Here is a 23,181-nt window from a genome sequence, read left to right on the forward strand (position 1 = left end):
CCCCTGGGAGACAATTGAGAACTACCATTCTACATGTGTTAATACTTACATGGCACCTCATTTAGGGATACCTGAGTACTTTAAATGTTTTTATGATGGCATATTTGGATGGAAGTCACAACTTGGGAACTCCTTCCTGTACAGATTCATCACCAGCACATATTCATCATCAGAAAGTTTAACTTATTGAGATAGTATTACACTGCAGGCTTCTAGTGGACAAAGACACCCAACACTACTGAGTGCGCTGCTATGGCCTTTAATAGCATTTATGATATAAACAAAGTGACACATGTGGAAGGATGGGAAAAGAAGCAAGTGCTTGTATAAAATTTCTGGACAGAAAAAGGAGAAAAAGAATCTATCAGAAATGTGGAAAGTACAGTAGACCTATTTTCTGAAGACAGTTTCTATACCCCAAAGGGGGTGGGGGTAGGGTGGGTGGGTGGAGCAGGGAAAGGGATGGGGAGGGAGAAGGAAGGATTTCCTGTAAAATACACTTCTACATTGTGGGCATTAGGGCAAATGCCTGTTCCCTATGTCCACAATACGATACTGCTAGCAAATTCTTCCTGTAGGATCCAGCTACAAATATCAACATTATACACGATCTCAAAACACAAAATTATAAAAGGAAAAAAACCCCAAAGCATTTATTTCAAAAACAGGTTAAATAAAATTTGCTACTCACTTCTAATCTCGTGTAGCAATCAGCAATGAATTTCTTATGTAATGATACAGAATCCTAAAAGTAAGAGGTATATGGAAATTAAAATTAGTCTAGCATTTAGTTGTAATCATCATTAAGGATAAAATGTCAAAATAAAGAAGCCCGACTTTCAGGCATGCCAACTTAGCAATTAAAAATATATTATTTTCTGCTTTTTTGTGTACCTTCTTTCCTTAAATACCCACCTTCTTTAACCTAGGATTTAGATTAATGTAACTGTAGTTTATGATTAACTGAATAGCTTCATTAGCAATTTCTTCATCAGGTGATTCCATGGCTATTTTCCAAATGAAATCCATTCCTATCAATTCCAGCTTTTCTACATACTGTTCAAAAGAAAGAAAAGTATACAGCACACCAAGGTCACAAAATTACAATTATTTTCTGCTACACTGTAACTCCACACCTCTTCAAGTTCAAAATGAATTAAGGCTGCAAAAACCAAGCTACATACGAGAACATCATTATACTGATGTGGAACTTTAAAACAAGAAACAACCAACAACAGAAACACTGGGCAACTTCCACGGAACCAAGACAGATATGGAGATTTTTCTCCAGACATTCCTAAACCTAAGCTAGAACTCTACCCAGATGGGCTACTAAAGCAGAAACAAAACAGGAATAATATGGGCACCCTCTTCAGGAGCTTTTCTTCAAAGGAAAGAGAGTCAGGTTAGAGGTAGTTACTAATCCTTGGGGCTCAATCTGGTCTTCTCAAAGCTCAGTTAGAAATGGCAGGATCGGGGCTTCCCTGGTGGCGCAGTGGTTGGGAGTCTGCCTGCCGGTGCAGGGGACACGGGTTCGAGCCCTGGTCTGGGAAGATCCCACATGCCGCGGAGCAAGTAGGCCCGTGAGCCACAATTACTGAGCCTGCGCGTCTGGAGCCTGTGCTCTGCAACGAGAGGCTGCGATAGTGAGAGGCCCGTGCACCGCGATGAAGAGTGGCCCCCGCTTGCCGCAACTGGAGAAAACCCTCGCACAGAAACGAAGACCCAACACAGCCATGAATGAATGAATGAATGAATGAATGAATGAATAAATAAATAAATAAATAAATAAATAAAAGAAATGGCAGGATCCAGGCCTTATAAGATCTTGTTAAAATTCTTACCACCTAGGAAGTCAGGTCATGAATGAAACAGACTTGGAAAAAGACTTACTTTTTGCCTTTCTTTTTTAAGGTGCTCACGTAAATATAAACATAAGCTGTATACTTTCTACAGGTCCTCATTTTCCTGCTTCCTTGTCTGTTCTTAAAAATTTCCCCCCCGAATCCTTGCCACTGCGATCCCAGAATTGAAGATTTTGGTACTTTTTCAGGTACGTGTGAATTGCTAGATCTGAGAGATTGGAAGCTTGGCTGGAACCATCCCTGCTCCACGTTCACCCAGCCACAGGAGGCCGCTGGCTGCCCCAGATCAGCAAGAAGCAAAGAGGGGCCTGAGAAGTCACCTGTGTGGGAAACGGAGCCTCCTCACACGCTAAGAGAAGCGCCCTCGTCCATGCAGAAGACCGCAGTCAAGGAGGTGTCCATTCGTTTTAAAAAAGAACCTCATGTTTTCTCTCAATTATAACACGTCTTTTGCTGAATGTCAAGTTTTACTAGATTTTCCAAATTTTCTAGATTTGAAAACAATGTTACTTACCAATTGAGCTCCTTGTCTTTTCAATCGATGATCACAGAGATTCACATTTTCAAAAAAAGTCTTAAATAAGTTAAAACCTGAAATTATAGAATGTCTGATAAATTCATGCACTCTAGGTACCACAGATAATCAATGAAAAGACAAAGTATATCAAGAGCTAAAACTATAAAACTCTTAGGACAAAACATAGGCACAAATCTCCAAGACCTTGAATTAGGCAATAGTCTCTTAGATATGGTATGAAAAGCACAAGCAACAACAATGACAAAAAAATAAATAAACTTCATCAAAACTAAAAGCTTTTGTGCTTCAAAGGACTACCAAGAAAGTGAAAAGCCAACCCACAGAATAGGACAAAATATTTGTAAATCACGTATCTGATAAGGAGTGAATATGCAGAATATATAAACAACATTTACAACTCAAAAATAAAAGGGCAAATAACCCAATTTAAAAACGAGAAAAAGATTTTTATAGACATTTCTCCAAAGATGATATATAAATGACCAATAAGCCCATGAATGGATGCTTATCATCCTTAGTCATCAGGGAAATGTAAATCAAGCCACGAGATACCATGTCATAACCACTAGAATGGCTAAAAAAAAAAAGACAGTTTATAATAATTATTAGAGAAGATGTGAAGAAATCAGACCCTCATATACTGCTGGTGTGATTATAAAATGCTGTAGCCACTTTGCAAAACAGATTGGCAGTTCCTCAAATGTCAATTATATGATACAGCAATTCCACTCATAGGTATATAAAAACTTGTATGTGAATGTTTACAGCAGCATTACTGATAATAACCAAAAGTGGTGACAACCCAAATGACCATCAACTGATGAATGGATAAACAAAATGTGTTATTGCCATACAATGAAATATTACTCAGCCATAAAATGGAATGAAGTTCTGGTACGTGCTAAAACCTGGGTGAACCCTGAAAACATTATGTCTCAGCATGATAAAAGAAGCCAAATATTCATACAAAAGGTGACACATTATATGGTTCCATTTATATAAAATGTCCAGATTAGAATAATCTGTAAGGACAGAAAGTAGATGAGAGGTTGGGGAAAGGGGAGAATGGAGAGTGACTATTACATGGTTTCTTTCTGGGGTGATAGAAATATCCTGAGATTAAAAATGGTGAAGGTTGAACAACTTTGTGAATATACGAAAAGCACTTATTGTACACCTTAAAAAAGTAAATTTTATAGCACGTAAAATACATATCAATAAAAAAACTCAAAAGAAACAACTGAAAAGAGGCTTTCTATACTTTGACAAATCTTTACCTTAAATGAATCCTTTTTGTACTAAGTAATTTCATGAAAAGACAGCTTAACAATTATTACCCTATATAATTTAAAAATACCATTCATGTAAAAAGAAATTTATCTGTGTATATAAACATATGTATATATAGCTATGTCTTTATATGCATAAGGCAAAGTCCAGAAGGATATCCCAAACTGGTTAGCTGCTTCTGAGAGTGGGCTGAGAAGAAAAGTATAAAATTCTTAAAGAACTGAAAAAATGATTTTAAGGTTTTTTCCCCTACCATTCATAGTGATTTCATATGACTCCAATTTAAGAATCTTCTCCTTGAAGAGCTGCTGCTGAACATCACTCTCAAGATCATGCTGCCCTTTTGTAAACCATTCAAAACACATCTGCGGATCAAGACAAATATCACCCTGTAACTAAAGTCCATTTCAGGCAAATACATATTCCAAACTGGGAAAGCAAAGATAAATTATTTTTAATTCTTTAGAAATTTATATTGCCTTAATACCACTCGAAACCGAACTGGTTGTAACTCTGGAACTAAATAAAGCAGTTAATTACAGCAATCTTTCCTCGAGATAATGAAAATATATATTCATGCTTTTCACTCAATTGTTACACTTTGGTTTTTCCACCAACATTTATTAATAAGCCTTACTATGTGCCAGGCACTGTGCTAGGCACTGTCACATACTTAGTCCTTTCAATAATCTTATGATGTAGTTAACACTATTCTGCAAAATGAGATGAGGAAACAGCCATTCACTGTTAGAAAACGTCAAAGCAGTGTGGTGCTCCTGGTTTAATCTACTTTCAGCTGTGTAACTCTAGTTCTAAAGATCTGTCTAGGTATCAGTTCCTTCTTTAGTGTTTCCGGGATACAACATTATTATAGGAACTCAAAGTTTTCTACTGGTTAACTTAAAATTAGTTTCATGGGAGGGAAAAAAATACTAAAAGAAACACCAAGAATTCTTTTGCTGTACTCATTTGGCTGAATTTGGTTTTATCCAGAATGGTATCAGACTTACCAAAGATCTCACACACTTGTCTATATCACAGATATATATTATATAAAATATCTTTTCAACACTTACAGTTCCTAGCCTATTAGTATAAATGTGTGCTTAGTAAATTGAAAAGTGTTTAGAATTGAAGATGTGAGACACACACAAAAATGTGAGATGCACACAAAAAAGTGAAATACTATTAAGTCCCACTGCTGTCTTGCTTCATCCACAATATCTTCTTACCTCTCTATCTAATTCACAAACATCCTGGCCAGTCACAAGACACTCCCAGATTTCCTTGGCACGATTCCAACCCAGATACAGAGTAGCTTCTTGCAAGAAAAATGCCAGAAATTTTAGATGGGCCTCTAGATACTGGAAAAAGAAATAATGCTAATTAGTTAACTCCAGGCATTCATATGTAAAAGCAAAATTAAAAAAACAAAAAAACTTTGAAATTAAAAAAATAGTTTTACCTAATGCTTTTTCATATAACTTAGGGTAAAGTAAATGTGAGAAATCTGTTTACAAGTTGACAATACAATGTAGCAGAAACTACTTGAAGTCTAACACAAACTCAGTTGACTTTAGATGCCAAAAAAATACAATTTCGGCAATCTCAGAGTAAAATACCACAACACAACTGGTGAGTTAAGGTATTTTTCTATTTTTTTATAAACAATATTACTAACCACTAGATTTGAAAAACAAAAGCCATTAGCCACAGAACTGACAGTTATTATTTCTGATCAAAGACAAGAAAAGATGTTTATTTTTATTACCATATCATATGCAGTTATCTTGGGTGATTTACTGAAAGATTTACCCACAAATATCAATTTTCTGAACTTTTATTTTGAGGTGATTATAGTCAAGATACAAAAATGTTCCATTATGACAAAGACACCTCATGCTACCTCTTTAGAGTTACTCCCAATAAATATTATTTTTATAGTTCAAGTGCAAAAAGGCCAAATGAATGCTGTAAATCATGAAACAAAAGCACAATGCCAGATACCTCCCGATAAGTGTATCGGCCATCCACTAGTGTTGAACCAGTTAAGCCTCCAGGTCCAGCCACGGCTGCTGCAAGCCGATGACAAGCTATCAAACTTCCCGTTACCAATTTCACTATTTCAAAATTTTTCTTCAAGTCTTGAATAATGCTCTTGGAGAAAACAACAAAAAGAAAAATGGTATGAGAACGTGCAGTTATTTTATCAGTTTAATACAAGCTTCTGTTTTAGCACGTAGTTGAGGAATAGCAAACACAGAAAGTTTTTCACTCATATTTCCTACATAAAAGTAAATAAAATCAATCTGGTATGTACATTTACTAGGGAATTACTATAGAATTAATAAACTACCCTGGTAAATTTCTGCTTCTAAAAGGGATTCTTAAAAAAAAAAAAAAAAGTCTTTCAAAAGAACTATTTCACTTCTTGCATACTTTTCCAGATCTTTCTTCCCAAGTCTATTACACTGAGGAAGCTCTAGCTCCTTAAGCAAACTAATGTTTTCACAATACAAAATAAGTCTTTGAATCTTTTCAAACTAATTTCTAAAATACCATTAACTTTTAAACATTGGCTTACTTTGTAAATTAAGGAAATAAAAAATAAATGAGTTAGGGATATATCAAAGGAAAAGCTCCATAGAAATGAAAGCAGAATGAGGTTTAAATTCAAGATTATTAAGTAATATAAATGAATTACATTAATAACCATAAAACCGTAATACAGTCACTACAAAACTCAGCAATCTTTTGATGTTTGTTATTATAAAAGGTTATGCAAGTAATTGTATAATAATCAAATATAACTATACTCTTACCTTGTCTTGCTTTTGATAGGTTTGTTTTATGAATGAGCGGGTGATTTCATGTAGCTGACGCAAAGCTGGTACTACCCATACAAACTGGGGATTATTAAGTTGAGATGACTAGAGTTAAAAAGAAGTTACATCAGTTAAATTTAGAAATAAATAGCAGATTAAATTTATTAGCTATAAAAAATTTCCAAGTCAATTAGGTTTTATTGTTACACATTCTATTATTTTTCTCTTCACATCGCTCATTTATAGTTTATCTCCATGCACTCATAATTCAGTCTTCAACTTCTTATTCTGCATGCAATCCTAAAGCCAAGAACTGCAAACAGGAGTGGATGTGAAGTGATAGTAAATGTATAGGGGTACATCAGCAAAAAACAGACGACAAGGAATTAGCAACTTCAGAGGATAGATTAAGTAGCACAGGCTGCTAGGATATGTTGACGTAATAAAATAAATTGATGGCAAAAGCTTAACTTGGATGATACTGAACTGGCTGATAAGTAAAATGGTATAAAAATATGGTTTTCTACAATTACATGATTAAGATACCAATGATATGATCAAGATACTAATAGTGGTTTAAATATTAAAGAAAATATCCATGGTCTGCTTGTATTTCCTAGTTAAAACAATTTTATGAGAGAATTCTACTTTTATTAATTATTACAGCCACTTCACACTTATACTTTATATTTTTCAAGACCCTTGCAAATATGTTATTTCTGCAGCTGGTACATGACAATCCAGACCTTCAAGTACATATCTGAAAAGTCTGACGTTCATGCGATACTCTTTAAACAGAGAATTGCTTTTGAATAAATAGCATCTTTCAAACTGTGAGATTTCATTATAAAGGTTGTAGGAATGTCAGATTAAACCCTATCGATCAATTGATAAGTAACTCTCTAAAAAACTGAGCAACAGTTTAAGTCCTTAGCTTTTACTTTAAAAACTGTATTATTTTTTTAAAGCCTTGCTTCTTTAAGTCTTTCTGTAAGATGAAGATGCCTATGGGGCAGAAAACTACTTTTGATGTCATTTGCAGAAAAATATCGTACTACTAAATACGTAAATGTGAGAGAGCTACTGCCTAAATAATACTGGCTTTCCTAGAGATTAGCCAATCAATCAGCAAATACCGTATTTCCTGGATTCTAAGATACAGGTTTTATAAATTTTAACATTTCTGAAATGGACACTTCTTACAACTGTATCACAGAAACTTACCAGCCACTAGGCATAGGAGTAAGTTTAGATATACCTGTCCTTATGTGAGTATGCGCAAACTTAGCTGCTTACAAAAGGTATCTGTTCATCTACCCATCATTTCTGCTGTTACGTGGCATAGTTCGCACCAAACAAGGATGGCTTTTTAACTTAAATGTAGATCACTGATTTGTTTCTTGGATGCTATCAAAAAGATTACACTATGATATAGCACTGACTAGCCTGTCGTGTCCATTGATTCAATTAAAAGCAAAGAATAACTGCCAGTGGTCTCGGACTAAAGTGTTTTTCAGAGCCAGGAGAACTTGGTGTGACAGACTCATACCCTGTGAAGGGCTATATCACTTGGTGTTAAACGTCTCTCTGTCCAAAGCTGCACCTTGATTCAAGAGAAACTGTTTAACTTGTAGTATATACAACTTAATGAAAGAAAAAAGCAGCTTGAGTTTTACAAAAAAAGACAAGGACACAAAACTCCATATTCTTCAACGTGCCTCAAAATTCTACAATCTTAAAGATTTCAAAGAAGTCCAAAGCACTACACTAGATAATGAAAAGCGGTGTGCCACAGTGAGGCTGTACATACTGGATGAAACCTGTGATGCATGTTGCAATCACTGGCATCTTAGAATCAGAGAAATAAGGTATGTATTAAAGGCCAACTACTTGCAAGACTAGCTAGAATATCTCTGCTAGGATATAAAAGTTGCAAAATGACAGAGATTAAAATTCTAAGGCTTAAGTCCGAACTCATACCTTCCAAAAGGATTACAAACATTAGGATATAAATATAAACCCTTTAGTAAATAATCAGGTATATCAAAAAGTATCGTTATGACCAATTAAGTCAATTATGGTTAGATTATTTTTTTAACATTGAAAATTACCCTTTAGAATCTAAAAAGTATTTCTGATATAGCCTTTCTAAAGTTTAGCAAACAAGACAGATGTTATTTATTCCATCATATCTATAACATTATGTTGTTATGTTATAAGAAAAATTTAAATTACTCTTCTCCATTTATAAAAGGGGCTGAAGACTATGGTGAACAATTAAAACGAACATATCTGATAACGTCTGATAATGAAGCTGAGGTTTCATAAGTAGGAGTTAATGGTATATCCAAATTAGACTCCTAATGTTAGATGAAGCAACTAGTTTAGCCTGCAAACCTGTGCCTAAACTTTCCTTATTCATTTTTGTTACAAAACTTGTCTTCTAGTGTTTCCAGTGATGAGGAACTCAGGAGGCAGTGCATTCTGTGTCAGACTGTTTTCATAGGAAGTTCACTGATCTATCATATTGCAACATGCCTTCCCATAACTTCTTAGGAGACATAAAAAGTAAGTTGAATCAAACTTCTATAACAATCCTCTAAGTTGCTGAAAAAGCTTTCCTATTCTTTCTTGAGGTCTCTCTTCTCAAGGTTGAATATCCCAGTTCTTCATCTGCCTTGTTTTACCAGACCTAGCCATTTACCTAGAACCAAGTTCAAATTTTTACATGGGTGGACATTTAAAAAGTATTTCCTCCTGTGCTAAGCACATCACTGTGAGGCTGTACTGAGGGCATCTTGCTGCTTTTACTTTCAGTTGTATGTTTTGGCAAGTGGAGGCCCCTCAGGTATGGGTAAGTAACGATTTTAGTGTCCTCACAGAGGAAGGGGAAGAGGTAAGAGGAAGGGAGCCAACATTTATTGAAAGGCTGCTGGGCACTGTGCTAGGAGGCCTTCATGTAATGACTTAAGGAATACACAAACACCACTAATTGAGTAAAAATGACTTTTTTTGGTTTAGTAATATTTTTTTGGATGAGTACATTTAAACTTTTTAATTGAAGTAAAAAATAAGTGCAATAAGAGGGAAAGGGTTGGGGGCAGACAGTGGAAGGTATAAAGGAAGCAAAGGAAAGAGGACCAAGGAAGCCAAGGGTATCCTGGCAGAATCTACAGAAATAAAGTTGAGAAATAAAGGTCAGAATTTCTGAACACAATAATGGAACTTGGGAATTTTAAGAGTGTCAAAAGCAGAGGGAAAGGGAATCAGTTGGAGGAGTAGAGGTAGCTGGGGGGTGGGAGGGGAGTAAGAGGTGGGTGATCTTGTCTTACCCTTTGCTTAGTTTCTGTGTAGCCTGGCAGGGAGACATAATTCCCAGTCAGCCCACCTTGCTGCCTGGCAGGAAAGGGCATAGCATAGAAAAACACCTTTAGTGGCAGTATATAACTCAACCCCCTGCCTGGAGTCATATCGGGGGCTTTGATCTTCCCACTGCCCCCCTTCAGCCATGTGTACTTTAAGAGAGTATCTGCAAAAGCACTCAGTCAACTGAAAAGTGCTATGTAAATGCAAGTTGTTATTATTTGAAATGAAAGAATGGTACATCAGAATTTCTTTACTGGGAGCAGTGGGATACAAAAAAGGAAGAATGTTCCTTTCAAGACTCACAAAATGACTCCAAAATTCTCCCTGTTACTTTTTGAGTTTTGTTATCAAACAACAGACGTGAATGAAGCGACTGCAAAGAGAAGCAATAAAGATGCCGCGATGCTACTGGCGAGAAGGGCTAAAGTATTGCTCAGCTGTAACAAGGAAGGAACAGGGATCAGGAAGGAGTTTTCTGGTTTCAAAAGCCATTTCCCTGGAGGGAGGAAAAAGTCCCTTCAGCTTTGACCTTCATACCTATACAGAAATGTATCTGTTACTGTGAAGAAAAGACCATTTTCTATAGATACCCTTTCCCTCTTACTATTACTATTGAAAGATTTAAACTTCTTAAATAACTCTGGATGAGTTTCAATCATAAAGATAGAGGGTGCTAAATTATCTGAATCACTGAGCTGAGAAAACTGGGAAAATTCAAATTGTATCTGACTCGAAAGAGAGCAATGTTGTTGAATTAAAGGAACAATTAATCATAACCTGAGCATTACCAGCTCCAGTTTGTCAACGATTTTCACGTAGAAAATTCACTTGATCAAATTTCAATGTCAGAAATATAACACACAGAGTTCTTAAATGTCCCCAACTAAACTTTATGACCAAGCGTAATTTAAGAGAATAAAAGCCTACTGAGTCACCAAGGCCGCTTAGCAAGAGCTGGGTCTCTGAATTTACTAATGCAAATTAGCAGTATTCAAGATCCTTTAAAGAAATACTAGGAAAGCCAAGAAATATGGTTTACCAATGAAATTCCTAAGCCATTAGCTATTTACTAAAATCTTTTCTTATGATAACACTGAAATGAAACCCCTCTCGCTGCTAGGCTTTGTTTCATCTGGCCAACCTGAGGGCCTGCGTGGGAGGAGGACATGCTCCGATCAGGGCTGCAACCACGGAAGCAGGCTCCAGTGAGCAGCTACTGACTGCAGCAACAGGAGAGCTACAACCATCACTACACATGCTGCTGCCCACCCTTGCGAAGGACAGTCCTTAAGTCCACAGTCACCTGGAGGCAAAAGCCCTGGAGCGCAGGGCTTCCACAGCACCCATCACTACCCAGTTCTACCTTCTAAAATCGAGCCCTAGCAGCAGGCACTCACTCAGTAACCGTTTGTCTAAGGAATTACTTTCGGAACACATCTGAACCAAGCACCTAGAAAACGACTACGTGCCAGCAACGAATGAACTTCTTTCTTCCCTTCTTTCTCTCTTCTGACTCTATGAATGTTCCTCCATTTCTCTCTTATGGGAGAAAAATGGACACGATGTTTATTTAGAATCCATTGTCCTTATTAAAGATGTGCATACTTTGGATTTAATTTTAAAAAAGAAAAACTAAGTTGAAGGTCTTACAATCATATGAAAATAATATAGTAAAACTACTCTTTGAATGTGACCCTGGATTTTTTTTCCCTTTGACAGTCAATAACCCCCAAGCTTTAAAAAATAAGCACAGGTCATAAGCAAATATTTAAACAGCGGTTTGTATCTGAATATTATTCGAAGAAACACTAAAACATACTTTTATCTTAAAATTATAATTCAATTTATTAAAAGGAATTATTAAATTAGTATACCTTTTAGTTGGTTCCATCTGCAAATTCTTACCTTGAATCCATCCTTCTTGTTTTTTTCCAAACCTGACCATTCTCCAGGCTGAAAATTAATTTTAAGAAATATTAAGAAATATAAGTGACTTGGTAAAAGCAGTACCTATAATTTCCCAATTTTGGACTCTAAGGTAAGAGCTTCCAGGTAGGACATTTAGTTTAATTTACATAATAGGGGAGGAAAATTACTTGGCTCTAATTACTCAGACAATACTATTGCTCTGACAACAAAACTAGACCAAAGATAAAACCAACCCTTTTAATATCTTCTATGCACTTAATGATGTAGCTCCTCTTGATTGCTTCTTTCACTGCATACGCATCACTTAGGATTGTCAGGTGCTCCTCCAAAGCTTGCTGAATAAGGCTACTGGGCAGCGTTGGGAGATGAGCCAGCTCCCAGAGTACATCTAACACCTACGATAAACCACATGTGGTGAGCCAGCCCATACGCAGGTAAAGCTGCTTTAAGTACTTGTAGCTAGAAAAAGTCATTTGATTCTCCTGCCTTTCCAGAAGTGGTCTCAAAGCGAGCTTCCCGGCCTATTCGTCCAATCAGGCTCAAGAGCTTCTGTCTTACTCTATCGGTCTCGGTCTCCCAGCTCTGTAGAACGAAAAAGGAAAGACACAGGAACTGCTTCCCAGTCCCATTTGCTCACACTGGCAAAATATGCAAAAACTTTAAACTTGAGCTAAAGAAGTTTAATAAAGTAAGAAGAGTACAGTTAAACACTGCTAATTTAGAGGGAGGAGACCTCAAAATAAGATTATTTTAGAAATATTTAAAAGTAACCACGTTCGGGGCTTCCTTTGGTGGCGCAGTGGTTGAGAATCTGCCTGCCAATGCAGGGGACACGGGTTCGAGCCCTGGTCTGGGAGGATCCCACATGCCGCGGAGCAACTGGGCCCGTGAGCCACAATTGCTGAGCCTGCGTGTCTGGAGCCTGTGCTCCGCAACAAGAGAGGCCGCGATAGTGAGAGGCCCGCGCACCGCGATGAAGAGTGGCCCCCACTTGCCGCAACTGGAGAAAGCCCTCGCACAGAAACGAAGACCCAACGCAGCCAAAAATAAATAAATAAATAAAATTAAAAAAAAAAAAAAAAGAGTCAATTTGTATTTGTAACCTAAAATATTTAAAAAAAAAAAAAAAGTAAGCACGTTTGAACACATACCTTCTGAATGAGAACAAACAAATGATTAAGCTGATCTGAATTAAATTTGACAGCTGCTGCAGCAATAATAGTATGGATATTCTCGATCACAGTAGATGATTGTCCTGACTAGAAAAGAAGACATTGGGAAGAAAGTTAAGTCTTGGAAACTGGAAAAACCCAAGTCTTTCCCTGTTGATTTACAGAAGCAAAAGTAAAACAGTAACAAACATAAACTGATGCTAGTCTAACAGCATACATACACTTGCATGATAAAATTGGTAAGACTACAAGAAGCAACCATTATTAATGGTTATCTGTTGGCCTTGTTTAAATTCCTAGAAGCATTAAATCTCTAAAAAGACAATGTGAAAACAGATGAGAATCAAGTTCTCAATCTGACATATTCATTTCAAGAGGAGAACAAAATATTTTCAACTGGCTTAAAAACAATTTAATTACTTTACAAGAAAAACATACTCATTTTTCACATTTTATAAATGATCTTGAGGGTCTCAGTTGAGAGTATTATGTGTCTCATTTTTAAAACTGCTTATAGATATTTTGTGACTTCAATTAATATTTATTTATCGATGGGCAGTAAGTCTCTGCTTTAGAGAGTCACCACCCTTCTCCCTTACTGATAAAAAATGTCAGAAAAAGGCAAAAATAATTCTGATCAACTTACCTGTATCTTCCAAATTTTAGTGAGCTCATCTAAAGACAATTTACTGCCCAAGAGTTCAATAATTCCCTTTATACGATCACAGTATTGTGCTTGGTCTATGTTGCCTAAGAGAAGAAACACCAGAGAGGCAGACAGATACAGTGAACACTGACTTTCTAAATATGATTCTATTTATTCAAAGCAATATTAACTTGCTATAAAATTATTTAAAGGCTAATATAGTCAAAGCAACAATTTCAAACCTTTTTAATACATAAATATATTATTTATGTGTTAGGTAACTTTTTTTAAGCAACTTACCTTCCAATGCAATTGACAGAACTGAGTTCTCAACTAGCCAATCTAACAGTCTGTCTGTATCTATAGCATTCTTCACAGATTTGGATAAAGTGCTATCTTCTATTAGTTTGGTTACCTAAAAAGACAGGATTATTGTGATTGAATCTAATGCAAATATTCATAATCAAAATCTTCATATATATTTTGTGACTTTTATAGTGTTACAATGTGGTCTAATGATTAGCCAAAATGTATCAAAGGCCAGTTATTAGAAGTTAATAGACTACTTATTTGTGATGTCTCTTTAAAAAGAACACAGAGCTCACACTTCCTGGGCCACTGCTGATTGGCTCAGGGATGCACATCTGACCCAAACTTCAATCAGAGCACTCCTCCAAATTCTATACTTGGGACCAGAGAGAAAGTATCAGTCCTTCCCGAGTCACAAGAGCTATCCATGGCCATGTCTACCATATGAAAGATGCCACTCTGTAGGTGGAAAGAGAACAAGGCCATCATGCTCACAAAAGCAGAGACAAGACCTGGATAGAGTCCTGGCAGTGGTTCAGTCTCAGATTCTAGTTGATCCTGTTGCCCACATGTGTCCCTGCCCTTACACGGTTTGGCTAGTCAATCTCTCATTCATGTGAGACAGCCCAGCCTTCTTCCATTGAATTCCTCTTTTAGTCTAAGATAATTCAAGATGAGTTTATTTCACTTGCAGTCAAGAATCCTAATTAACATAAAACTGAAGGAAAATAACTGGAATTATGACTGAACTGTATTGGCTCCACCGGAAACTCACCAAAACCAACTATGCTCATGTAAAGTTTAGGAAGCTGCAGAAAATTATTTCCATCATTTTGCTTAGACCATCACAGTTGTAAACAAAACAAAATTTTGCCTCAACCCCAGTTAGAAGATTTGATTTAAGTAAACACATATCTGAAACATAGTAAAAGGAATTATACCCTTAGGGTAAAAAGTAAATCTCAAACTGCATATTCCAAGGAATTATGTTCTAGCAAATTTCACTAGAACACTAAATATTTCACAGAACGAATTTGGAAATGTAATACGTATAAAAATATTACTTTATTAACAATTATAAACATGTACACCATTTTATAGATAATCACTTATCTCTTTTTGTAGGATTACAAGAAATTATTATTCTTTATTTCCCAACATTTTTACATTAATAACCACAAGTTTTGGAAGAACTTAAAAGTGTCTGTGCTTTAAGTCTTCCAGAAACGGACGCAAAACTTACTTCTTTGAGGGAATTCATTTTAGCGCTAAAATGAGGTGATTTCAGCATGCGCAGTAGGATGTCTAGTCGAAGGTCATCCACAACGGTCACCAGATCCGGTTGGAAGCGCATGCAAAGTAACTTAATGGCAGACAAGAGCTCCGGGATGCTAACCAATCTCTTTCATGTAAAAACAAAATACACACAAACGTACAGATACATAAACAGAAAAAACAAAAAGGAACCATGAAAACATTTTGATGCCAATTCTTACACACACACAGGAATACAGGACATTTTCAATAACCATGGTCTAATGGTATCTGATATTCCGCATGGTCAATAAACTATATTTTACTTCTAAACAAAAGTTAGCACATGTGTGAGCAAAGAAAAGGGAAGGGTTCTGTGATAAATTCAAGGTAGACAAAATAAATCATGTTAAATTTAAATGTTAAAATTGCTTTAAACACCTTTGGATAGCTTTTAATACTGAATTATTTTAAAGCTTCTTCAATGCTATACCAATTATACTACTATCAAAATCAACATGTTAGTAAAATTCTTAATGGTATCACTTGCTGACAACCCTACATTCATTTTATTGACTGAGGTAACACCAACCACTTGGTATTTCAGACAAAACATTTTTTGGTTAGGAGATGTAAAATTAATTTGATGTGAGTTGTATGTGACCAGAATCCAAACAGCAATGGTGTGTGAACCTTGCCCTAAGCCATGGTTCTGCTTCCACGGACCAATAGGCATTGGGGCTACTTGACTGGAAAGAACATTACCTTATCTTTAAGGTCCTTTTCTTCCACACTCCGCACGTCCTGGATTGTAGTAAGGATGACTGGGTCCAGCATGGGCTGCAAGAAAAAAGTACTAAAGTTAATAAGGACCCCTGAATCTGTCCCCAAACTAGAGAGGAGACACTTTTTTATTCACATTTCAAAAAGGAGAGGGTGCTATGCAAAGATCTGAATTCCAGTATTAGAGCAGCCACTAACTAGGTGATAGCATCCCAAGTAAACCCTTAACTGATTCTGTGCCTCAGCTTCTTTACTATCATATGGGTGCAATCCCTCTTTACTATCTTATAAAGGGTCCTTTGAAGAGCAACCAAAGACAACCAAAGACACACCGACTAACTTAAAACATTAAGCATGAGTATGTATTATTTTTGTAATAAAGTATTTTGCATTTGATTTAAAAAATGAATATAAGCACAGACCATGAAAAATACGCCGTTTTATGCATTTATTTTGCTAACTGATATAAATGAGGCCTATAGACAAGACTCATACAACACACTGCTCCAGAATGGTAGCATAACCAGGTAACTAACTCTGAAGAGTATGTGAGAAGTAGCAAACTATTAGCTAGATCTAAATGATCACTTCCATTTAAGTAAAATAATATTTAAAACTTATCTGGTGACAAGAGAAGATAGACAATATTTGGCTGTCAAAGCAAGAAGACATTAGCAATGAATTAAAGTGACATCAGGCAACTGATTATCCAAGTAGAATTTCTTTATTTACACTTATTATGCCAACTGTAGAGTGAGAACTGAGGGCTGTCAGGGTAAGAGGCAAGTCACACTGCTCTTGTCAGCATGTGCCAGCCCTGCTTAATTCTCACTGCAACTCTGTGAGATAGGCATGGTTATTACCACTATTTTACAGATAAAGAAGCCAAGTCACAGGAGTTACTTCAGTCTTCTGAAGTCACACAAGGAGCAAGTGGTAGAGACAATTGTTAATTTACATAAATATGGTATGAATTTATTGCTGAATGAATTTAAGGTTGGATGGTTTGATATAATTCAAATAAAGATAAAGTTAAATATGCTTTGGTTGGAAATTCATATACTTTTTACTCTTTTTAAGGTACACTGTGCTTGGACTTCCCTGGTGGCACAGTGGTTAAGAATTTGCCTGCCAATGCAGGGGACACGGGTTCAAGCCCTGGTCCGGAAAGATCTCACATGCCACGGAGCAACTAAGCCCGTGTTCCACAACTACTGAGCCTGCGCTCTAGAGCCCGCGAGCCACAACTACCAAGCCCATGCACCACAACTACTGAAGCCCGTGCGCCTAGAGCCTGTGCTCCGCAACAGAGAAGCTACCGCAATGAGAAGCCCATGCACCACAACGAAGAGTAGCCCCCACTCGCAGCAACCAGAGAAAGCCTGCGTGCAGCAACGAAGACCCAACGCAGCCAAAAAAAAAAAAAAAAGTACACTGTGTTTACATACAAAACCTGGAATTTCTAGAGAACTTAGTATTAATTAGCAGTTGGAATATTTACACTGAATCTCTTTCCATGGAGCAATGCATGGGTTTAAAAGCATGCATTTAAAAATTCAATCCTGGCTCTGATTATTAAAAAGCCAATTATTAAATTATTAAGTCAAATCATTTTGTCTCTCTATGTCTTAGTGTTTCAGCTACAAAACGAATGATTGTATTCATATGCTTAATAAGTGAGAACACTAGATGTCTCTAAAGACCTTAGTATCCAGAATGAAGAAATACACAAGTAGCCATCCTGTTTCATTTAAAAATCTTGCAGTATTACTTTGAAATCTAAAGAAGGCACTTAAAACTTAGAAACAGCAGGAATTTCCAGAACCTACAAAAAAAATCCTATATCCCTTGTTAAAATGGCCCTAAGTAAATTAGATATTAGAAAGAAGGAACAGTGCATACTATTTGCTTCCAAAGGACACTAAGCTTTCAAAACCATTTGTGGTGATTTAAAAAAATCTCTGTGAAAGTTTTAAGTTTCACAGACTTATTTTTATAAAGAAAATAATAAATGGAGGCATTTCAACATGACATTTTATTCAGTAAAACTTGTTAACTGAAATGGAAAGGAATAAGAAAATGTAATAAGCCCTAAACATTAGGAAGCTGAACATTCCGCAGCCTTGACTATCCTGTGACCTGCTGACGTACAATCTGCAGAGGCAAGAAATCAGACAAGATGTGCTGTTAAATTGTTCCTCAGATAGTGAGTGACTTGGCTAGCAGGTGAGCCCAGCACCACTCAGCACTGTTTAATACGTAATGGCACTGAACCCTTAAATAATCCTGTAAAGGGGGTAGGGATATATGCCACCTATTTTATAGTGAAGGAAACAAAGAAGAATATATGCTATAATATGTAATTATATTTGATAAAATGATAAATTGAAAAGGTAAATAACCTTAAATGTTAGGTCTCCTATACCTTAAATTAGTAATCACTTTTATTTATCTTCTGATAATATTTTCACTATAAAGATAGCTAATCCGAAAAAAAAGAAGTTACTCTAAATTAGGCACAATTCTGAACAACCGGATAAAAAGATAATTTTACTGTTTGTATGTCTTAGATCACCTCTGAAGTAAGTGTAAAATGGCCTATCTTACCTGTACCACTGAGGAGTTGAGGTACTCTGCACACACCCCTAAGGGCTGCACCAGTGCTGATACTGCCTGAAAAAAGACAGTGAAGGTGAGAAATAAATGTGAGTGAGTTTCTTCCTTTCAACATTAAACAAATCCCCTTTAATATGTTAGAGAACATTTTATACTCTTGAATAGGAAGAACTGATATAAAGATGTCGATTTATTTAAATTACTGTAGAAATGTGATTTAAATCATAATATGCCAATAAAACTTCTTTCAAGGCTTGGATGAGATGATTCTAACGTTCACACTGCAGAATAATAAAAATTTTTATTTGAAAAAGGAGAGAATAGTTGGGGAAGGAGTGAAATGTGACTTTAACAAAAAAACACTTAAGACTTCCATGAAGAAAATTATAAAACTTTACAAAAATACATAAATAGTCTAAATAAATGAGATACCACGTTCTTGAATGGAAAGGACCAGTACTGTAAAAATGAACAAACTGAACACAATTCCACATATGGTCTTGGTGGAACTTTCTGCAGGAGAACCTGACATGCTGGCTATATTCAGAAGAGTAAAAATATGAGAATGATCAATAAAATTTGAGAAAAGAAAGACGTTGAGCAAAACTGGCACTACCAATAATGAAAACATTGGAGAAATGGTATAAAAATGGCAGAGTGACCGAACAAATGAATGACAGGAACAGAAGTCCAAGAACAATTCATGTATACACGGGACTCAGACATTTGATAAAGCCAACAAATCAAAGTAGTGAAGAAAAAAATGGAATATTCTTTAAAGGATCTTAACAACAATTAGTTACCCATTTGGAAGAAAATAAAATTGGATTTCTATCTTCACCATATATAAACACATTCTAAATGAATTCAAGAACTAAGTTTAAAAAATGAAACTGTAGAAGTATAAAATTAAATGAGTATTTTTATAACCTTGAGATGGGGAAGGAAACACTCCCCAAGCAAATAAGAAAAATTTTAAGCCATTAAGGACAAAATTGACTGTATAAAATTTTGAAGCCTCTGTATGGCAAAAAGACACCATCAACAGAAATGAAAAGAGAAGGAAAAGGCTGGGAAAGAAATTTACAAATACACAAAATAGACATGCCATTGATATACTTAATATAAAAAGAAAAAAATAAATAAGACAAGCAACCCCAAAGACCTATGTAAATAGATCAAATTTACAGAAGAAATGCCAATAGCCAATAGTCATATAACAAAATGCTCAAATTCACAGGAAATCAGAGTATTGCAAATTAGATAATAAAATACCATTTTTTGGTCCATCATATTGGAAAGTTAAAGACTGACAATATTCAGCACTAATGACAGTACTAGGAAATGACTTTGTGGGAGTATATACTGGTCACTGCTTTTTGAAAGATTTAGCACTATCAATTATAATTTTAAAATGTATATAGTCTTTGAAATCCCATTTTCTAGGAATCTATCCTTCAGAAATGGCAGCAAATGCACACAAGGACAAATTTACATGGAACACTCTCTGTAATAGCAAAAACTTAGAAATAATCCAATGCTCATTAATAAATGACTGCATCACAGTACAACAGTTGCAGGAATACATTGGAGCCATCAAAAACACTGATAGCACTAACCTGGAAAGATGCCCATGATATAATGTTATATGAAAACATGCTACTAGGTATAGTTTGATTACAATTTGGTCTCAAAGAGAAAGAGAGAACATGCAGATATACTTTATATAAACTTAGGAAAAAGTCAGAAAGGCTATGCATTATATGGGTAACCATGACCTAGGAGGTAGATGTATGTGTTGGGGTGGGGTGGAGGACAGGAAACCTTTACTTCTTACTTTGTACAGGTATTTTAAACTGACAGATTGTGAATGATTTTTTTTCCCCAGTATTTTTCAAATCCAAAAATATGTAAATATAAATGTAAAATGACGACATTCACTTGTACTCAGTCTTATAACACGGCCTAAATTTATTCTGGGACATAGTCACCTTCTTAACTGGTCAGAAATCAGACATTTATTGTGACTTTTTAAAAAATTTATTGATTTATTTTTGGCTGTCTTGGGTCTTCGTTGCTGCATGTGGGCTTCTCATTGCAGTGGCTTCTCTTGTGGCAGAGCACAGGCTCTAGGTGCACAGGCTTCAGTAGTTGTGGCTCGCGGGCTCAGTAGTTGTGGCACACAGGCTTAGTTGCTCTGCAGCATGTGGGATCTTCCTAGACCAGGGCTCGAACCCGTGTCCCCTGAATTGGCAGGTGGGTTCTTAACCACTGCGCCACCAGGGAAGCCCTTACTGTGAAATTTTAATTGTACCTGTTTGCAAAATTAGAGTCTCAGTCTTTGCAATCTCCTTCTCCTATGCCTGAATTTCTACCATCTTCTCAATACAACCTAAACAATCTAATTTTACATCAACTGCAACAAACAACACAGTTGTCTGAAAAATGGTCTGACCTAAGGGAAAAATCTTGGAGGTATCTTTAGCTTCAAGACATTTGATAATAATGAGGGCAAGCCCAGATTCCTATGTATCCATCCTTGGCCAACTTTCATCCAAGTAGGGGAGAAACTTTGGGCTTCTCTGTTTGTTTGTTTAAATAAATTAACTCTGCAGGAAATTAGTGAGTGTTTTATTTAACCTTTTTAAAAAATGAAGTCCATTTCTAATACTGCCCAATGACCAATATAGCCAGTTCCTGAGAAACAAGCAAGCTGGATAAAACCCTATATCAGAACAGGTTTTGTTTTGTCTTGCTTTTTAAGTCACTACCTATTATCTTCCAGGTCAAGAGTCGTCTCTAACATACTTGATCCATTTAATGGGGATCAAAATGACAGCCTAACAACCTAGTTAACAGTCAGGGAGGGAGAAGAGGCCTCTGATCAGTGTCAGTAGAAGTATTTATGAGCTGGCAGACATCTGATCTTTAAGGATAAACACTGGGTAGCAACAAATAGTCTATTACCAACCACAGCACCGGTCTCTCTCATTGACCGTTGTTACTGCCCTCATGCAAAGATGGACCAAGGGAGTTAGGTGATTGGTCATGGTCCCACAGAAATAACTGCTATTGTAAGCACAATTTATACCACTTAGGTATATTATTTTACCACATCATTTTCTGCTCTGATCAATTTACAGTAGCTAGCACAGTGTCTTCTACATGGCAAGTACATAAGTAGTTTATAATTGAATGATTCATTAACTAGAGAACAGAACAAAGTGCTCTCGGTTACAAACAGGTCAGCAGTCCGTGAAAAATTAAAGATTAAGTTATTCCCCTTATCACAAGGTTAAATTTTTTGAGAAAATGAAGTTGACATGAAAAGATAATGGTATTGCACCTGAGGGATGATTCTAAGCTCCTGTTATAGCCTTTGTTATCTATGAATCTCTGTAACACCAGAAAGCTGACTAAACAATCTTTTTTCTTTTTTTTTATAACTAACCACTTGGGCCACTTGCATTTTCTCTTCTTGCGCTTTATTTTTTTAAAGTATTTGTTTATTTATTTATTTATGGCTGTGTTGGGTCTTCGTTTCTGTGCGAGGGCTTTCTCTACTTGTGGCAAGCGGGGGCCACTCTTCATCGCAGTGCGCGGGCCTCTCACTGTCGCAGCCTCTCTTGTTGCGGAGCACAGGCTCCAGACGTGCAGGCTCAGTAATTGTGGCTCACGGGCCCAGCTGCTCCATGGCACGTGGGATCTTCCCAGACCAGGGCTCGAACCCGTGTCCCCTGCATTGGCAGGCAGATTCTCAACCACTGCGCCACCAGGGAAGCCCTAAACGATCTTAAAATAAAATATTTTATTTGTTTCTGGTACTATGAAATAACTTCTGACTTATCTGAGGCATAAAATTGTTATGTACACATATACTTGCCACATATAGCAACTGTCCCTAAATAGCAAGATAATTTCATGTAACCACCACAAGTTAGTAGTTAAGAGAAAAATATCACAAAGAGAAATCGGTGTGGTGAAAAAAAAAAAACCAAACACCATACACTGAAATTTGCTTATTTTGATTAACAGTAAACATTTCTGTGGTTATCAGAACCATGGAAGCTGCTCCTGTAAAGATTAACTTAAACTTTAACATTTAATTTGTCTAGACCATGTCCCTTGGGTTACACAGCAACCCAGATAAAGTGAACTTCCACACTGTACATATAGTGGTTTAACTTACCCCAAGTTCTATATCTTCTGAATGGAGCTTGGCCTGGATTGCTGCAAATCCACCTAATTCTCCAAACTGAGAAGAAAAAAGGTATACATTAATTTTAAAATGCTATACCTTAATAGTTTAAGCAAGCAACTAAGGCTCACATTCTGCTTTATTAATGTGCTCTATAATCCTGGTCTTAAGGGTCATCACAAAGATAATTCCAATGCTCCTGTGATATACCAGAGGAGATGTGCTAAGCCCTAAAGCTGAGGTTTATCTGTAAAAACAGCACATATAAAAAAGAGGAAGAAACTGTAAAACCTATCTGATTATTCTCTGTAGCTGTCATCTACCTAAACACCAAACTCTAGGAAATCTCATTAGAAAATGGAAAACATGATCATATTAATAAAAGCTTTA

At 36.3% G+C, this 23,181-nt stretch overlaps 1 protein-coding gene across 1 annotated transcript in view; it reads right to left on the reverse strand.

The window, feature by feature from the left end:
- The window catches only part of USP24 (ubiquitin specific peptidase 24), a 155,365-nt gene that overhangs the window by 77,497 nt on the left and 54,687 nt on the right, over nucleotides 1-23,181 (reverse strand). The window contains 17 exon segments of the mRNA XM_036833258.1: nucleotides 692-745; nucleotides 916-1,056; nucleotides 2,380-2,456; nucleotides 3,947-4,058; nucleotides 4,926-5,057; nucleotides 5,701-5,850; nucleotides 6,516-6,623; nucleotides 11,790-11,837; nucleotides 12,047-12,208; nucleotides 12,300-12,395; nucleotides 12,965-13,072; nucleotides 13,632-13,735; nucleotides 13,932-14,046; nucleotides 15,184-15,342; nucleotides 15,960-16,034; nucleotides 18,585-18,650; nucleotides 22,783-22,848. Of these exon segments, the coding sequence (XP_036689153.1) occupies nucleotides 692-745; nucleotides 916-1,056; nucleotides 2,380-2,456; nucleotides 3,947-4,058; nucleotides 4,926-5,057; nucleotides 5,701-5,850; nucleotides 6,516-6,623; nucleotides 11,790-11,837; nucleotides 12,047-12,208; nucleotides 12,300-12,395; nucleotides 12,965-13,072; nucleotides 13,632-13,735; nucleotides 13,932-14,046; nucleotides 15,184-15,342; nucleotides 15,960-16,034; nucleotides 18,585-18,650; nucleotides 22,783-22,848 (1,773 nt within the window).

This window comes from Balaenoptera musculus, chromosome 1, assembly GCF_009873245.2.
Source record: "Balaenoptera musculus isolate JJ_BM4_2016_0621 chromosome 1, mBalMus1.pri.v3, whole genome shotgun sequence".
Taxonomy (NCBI): Eukaryota; Metazoa; Chordata; class Mammalia; order Artiodactyla; family Balaenopteridae; genus Balaenoptera; species Balaenoptera musculus.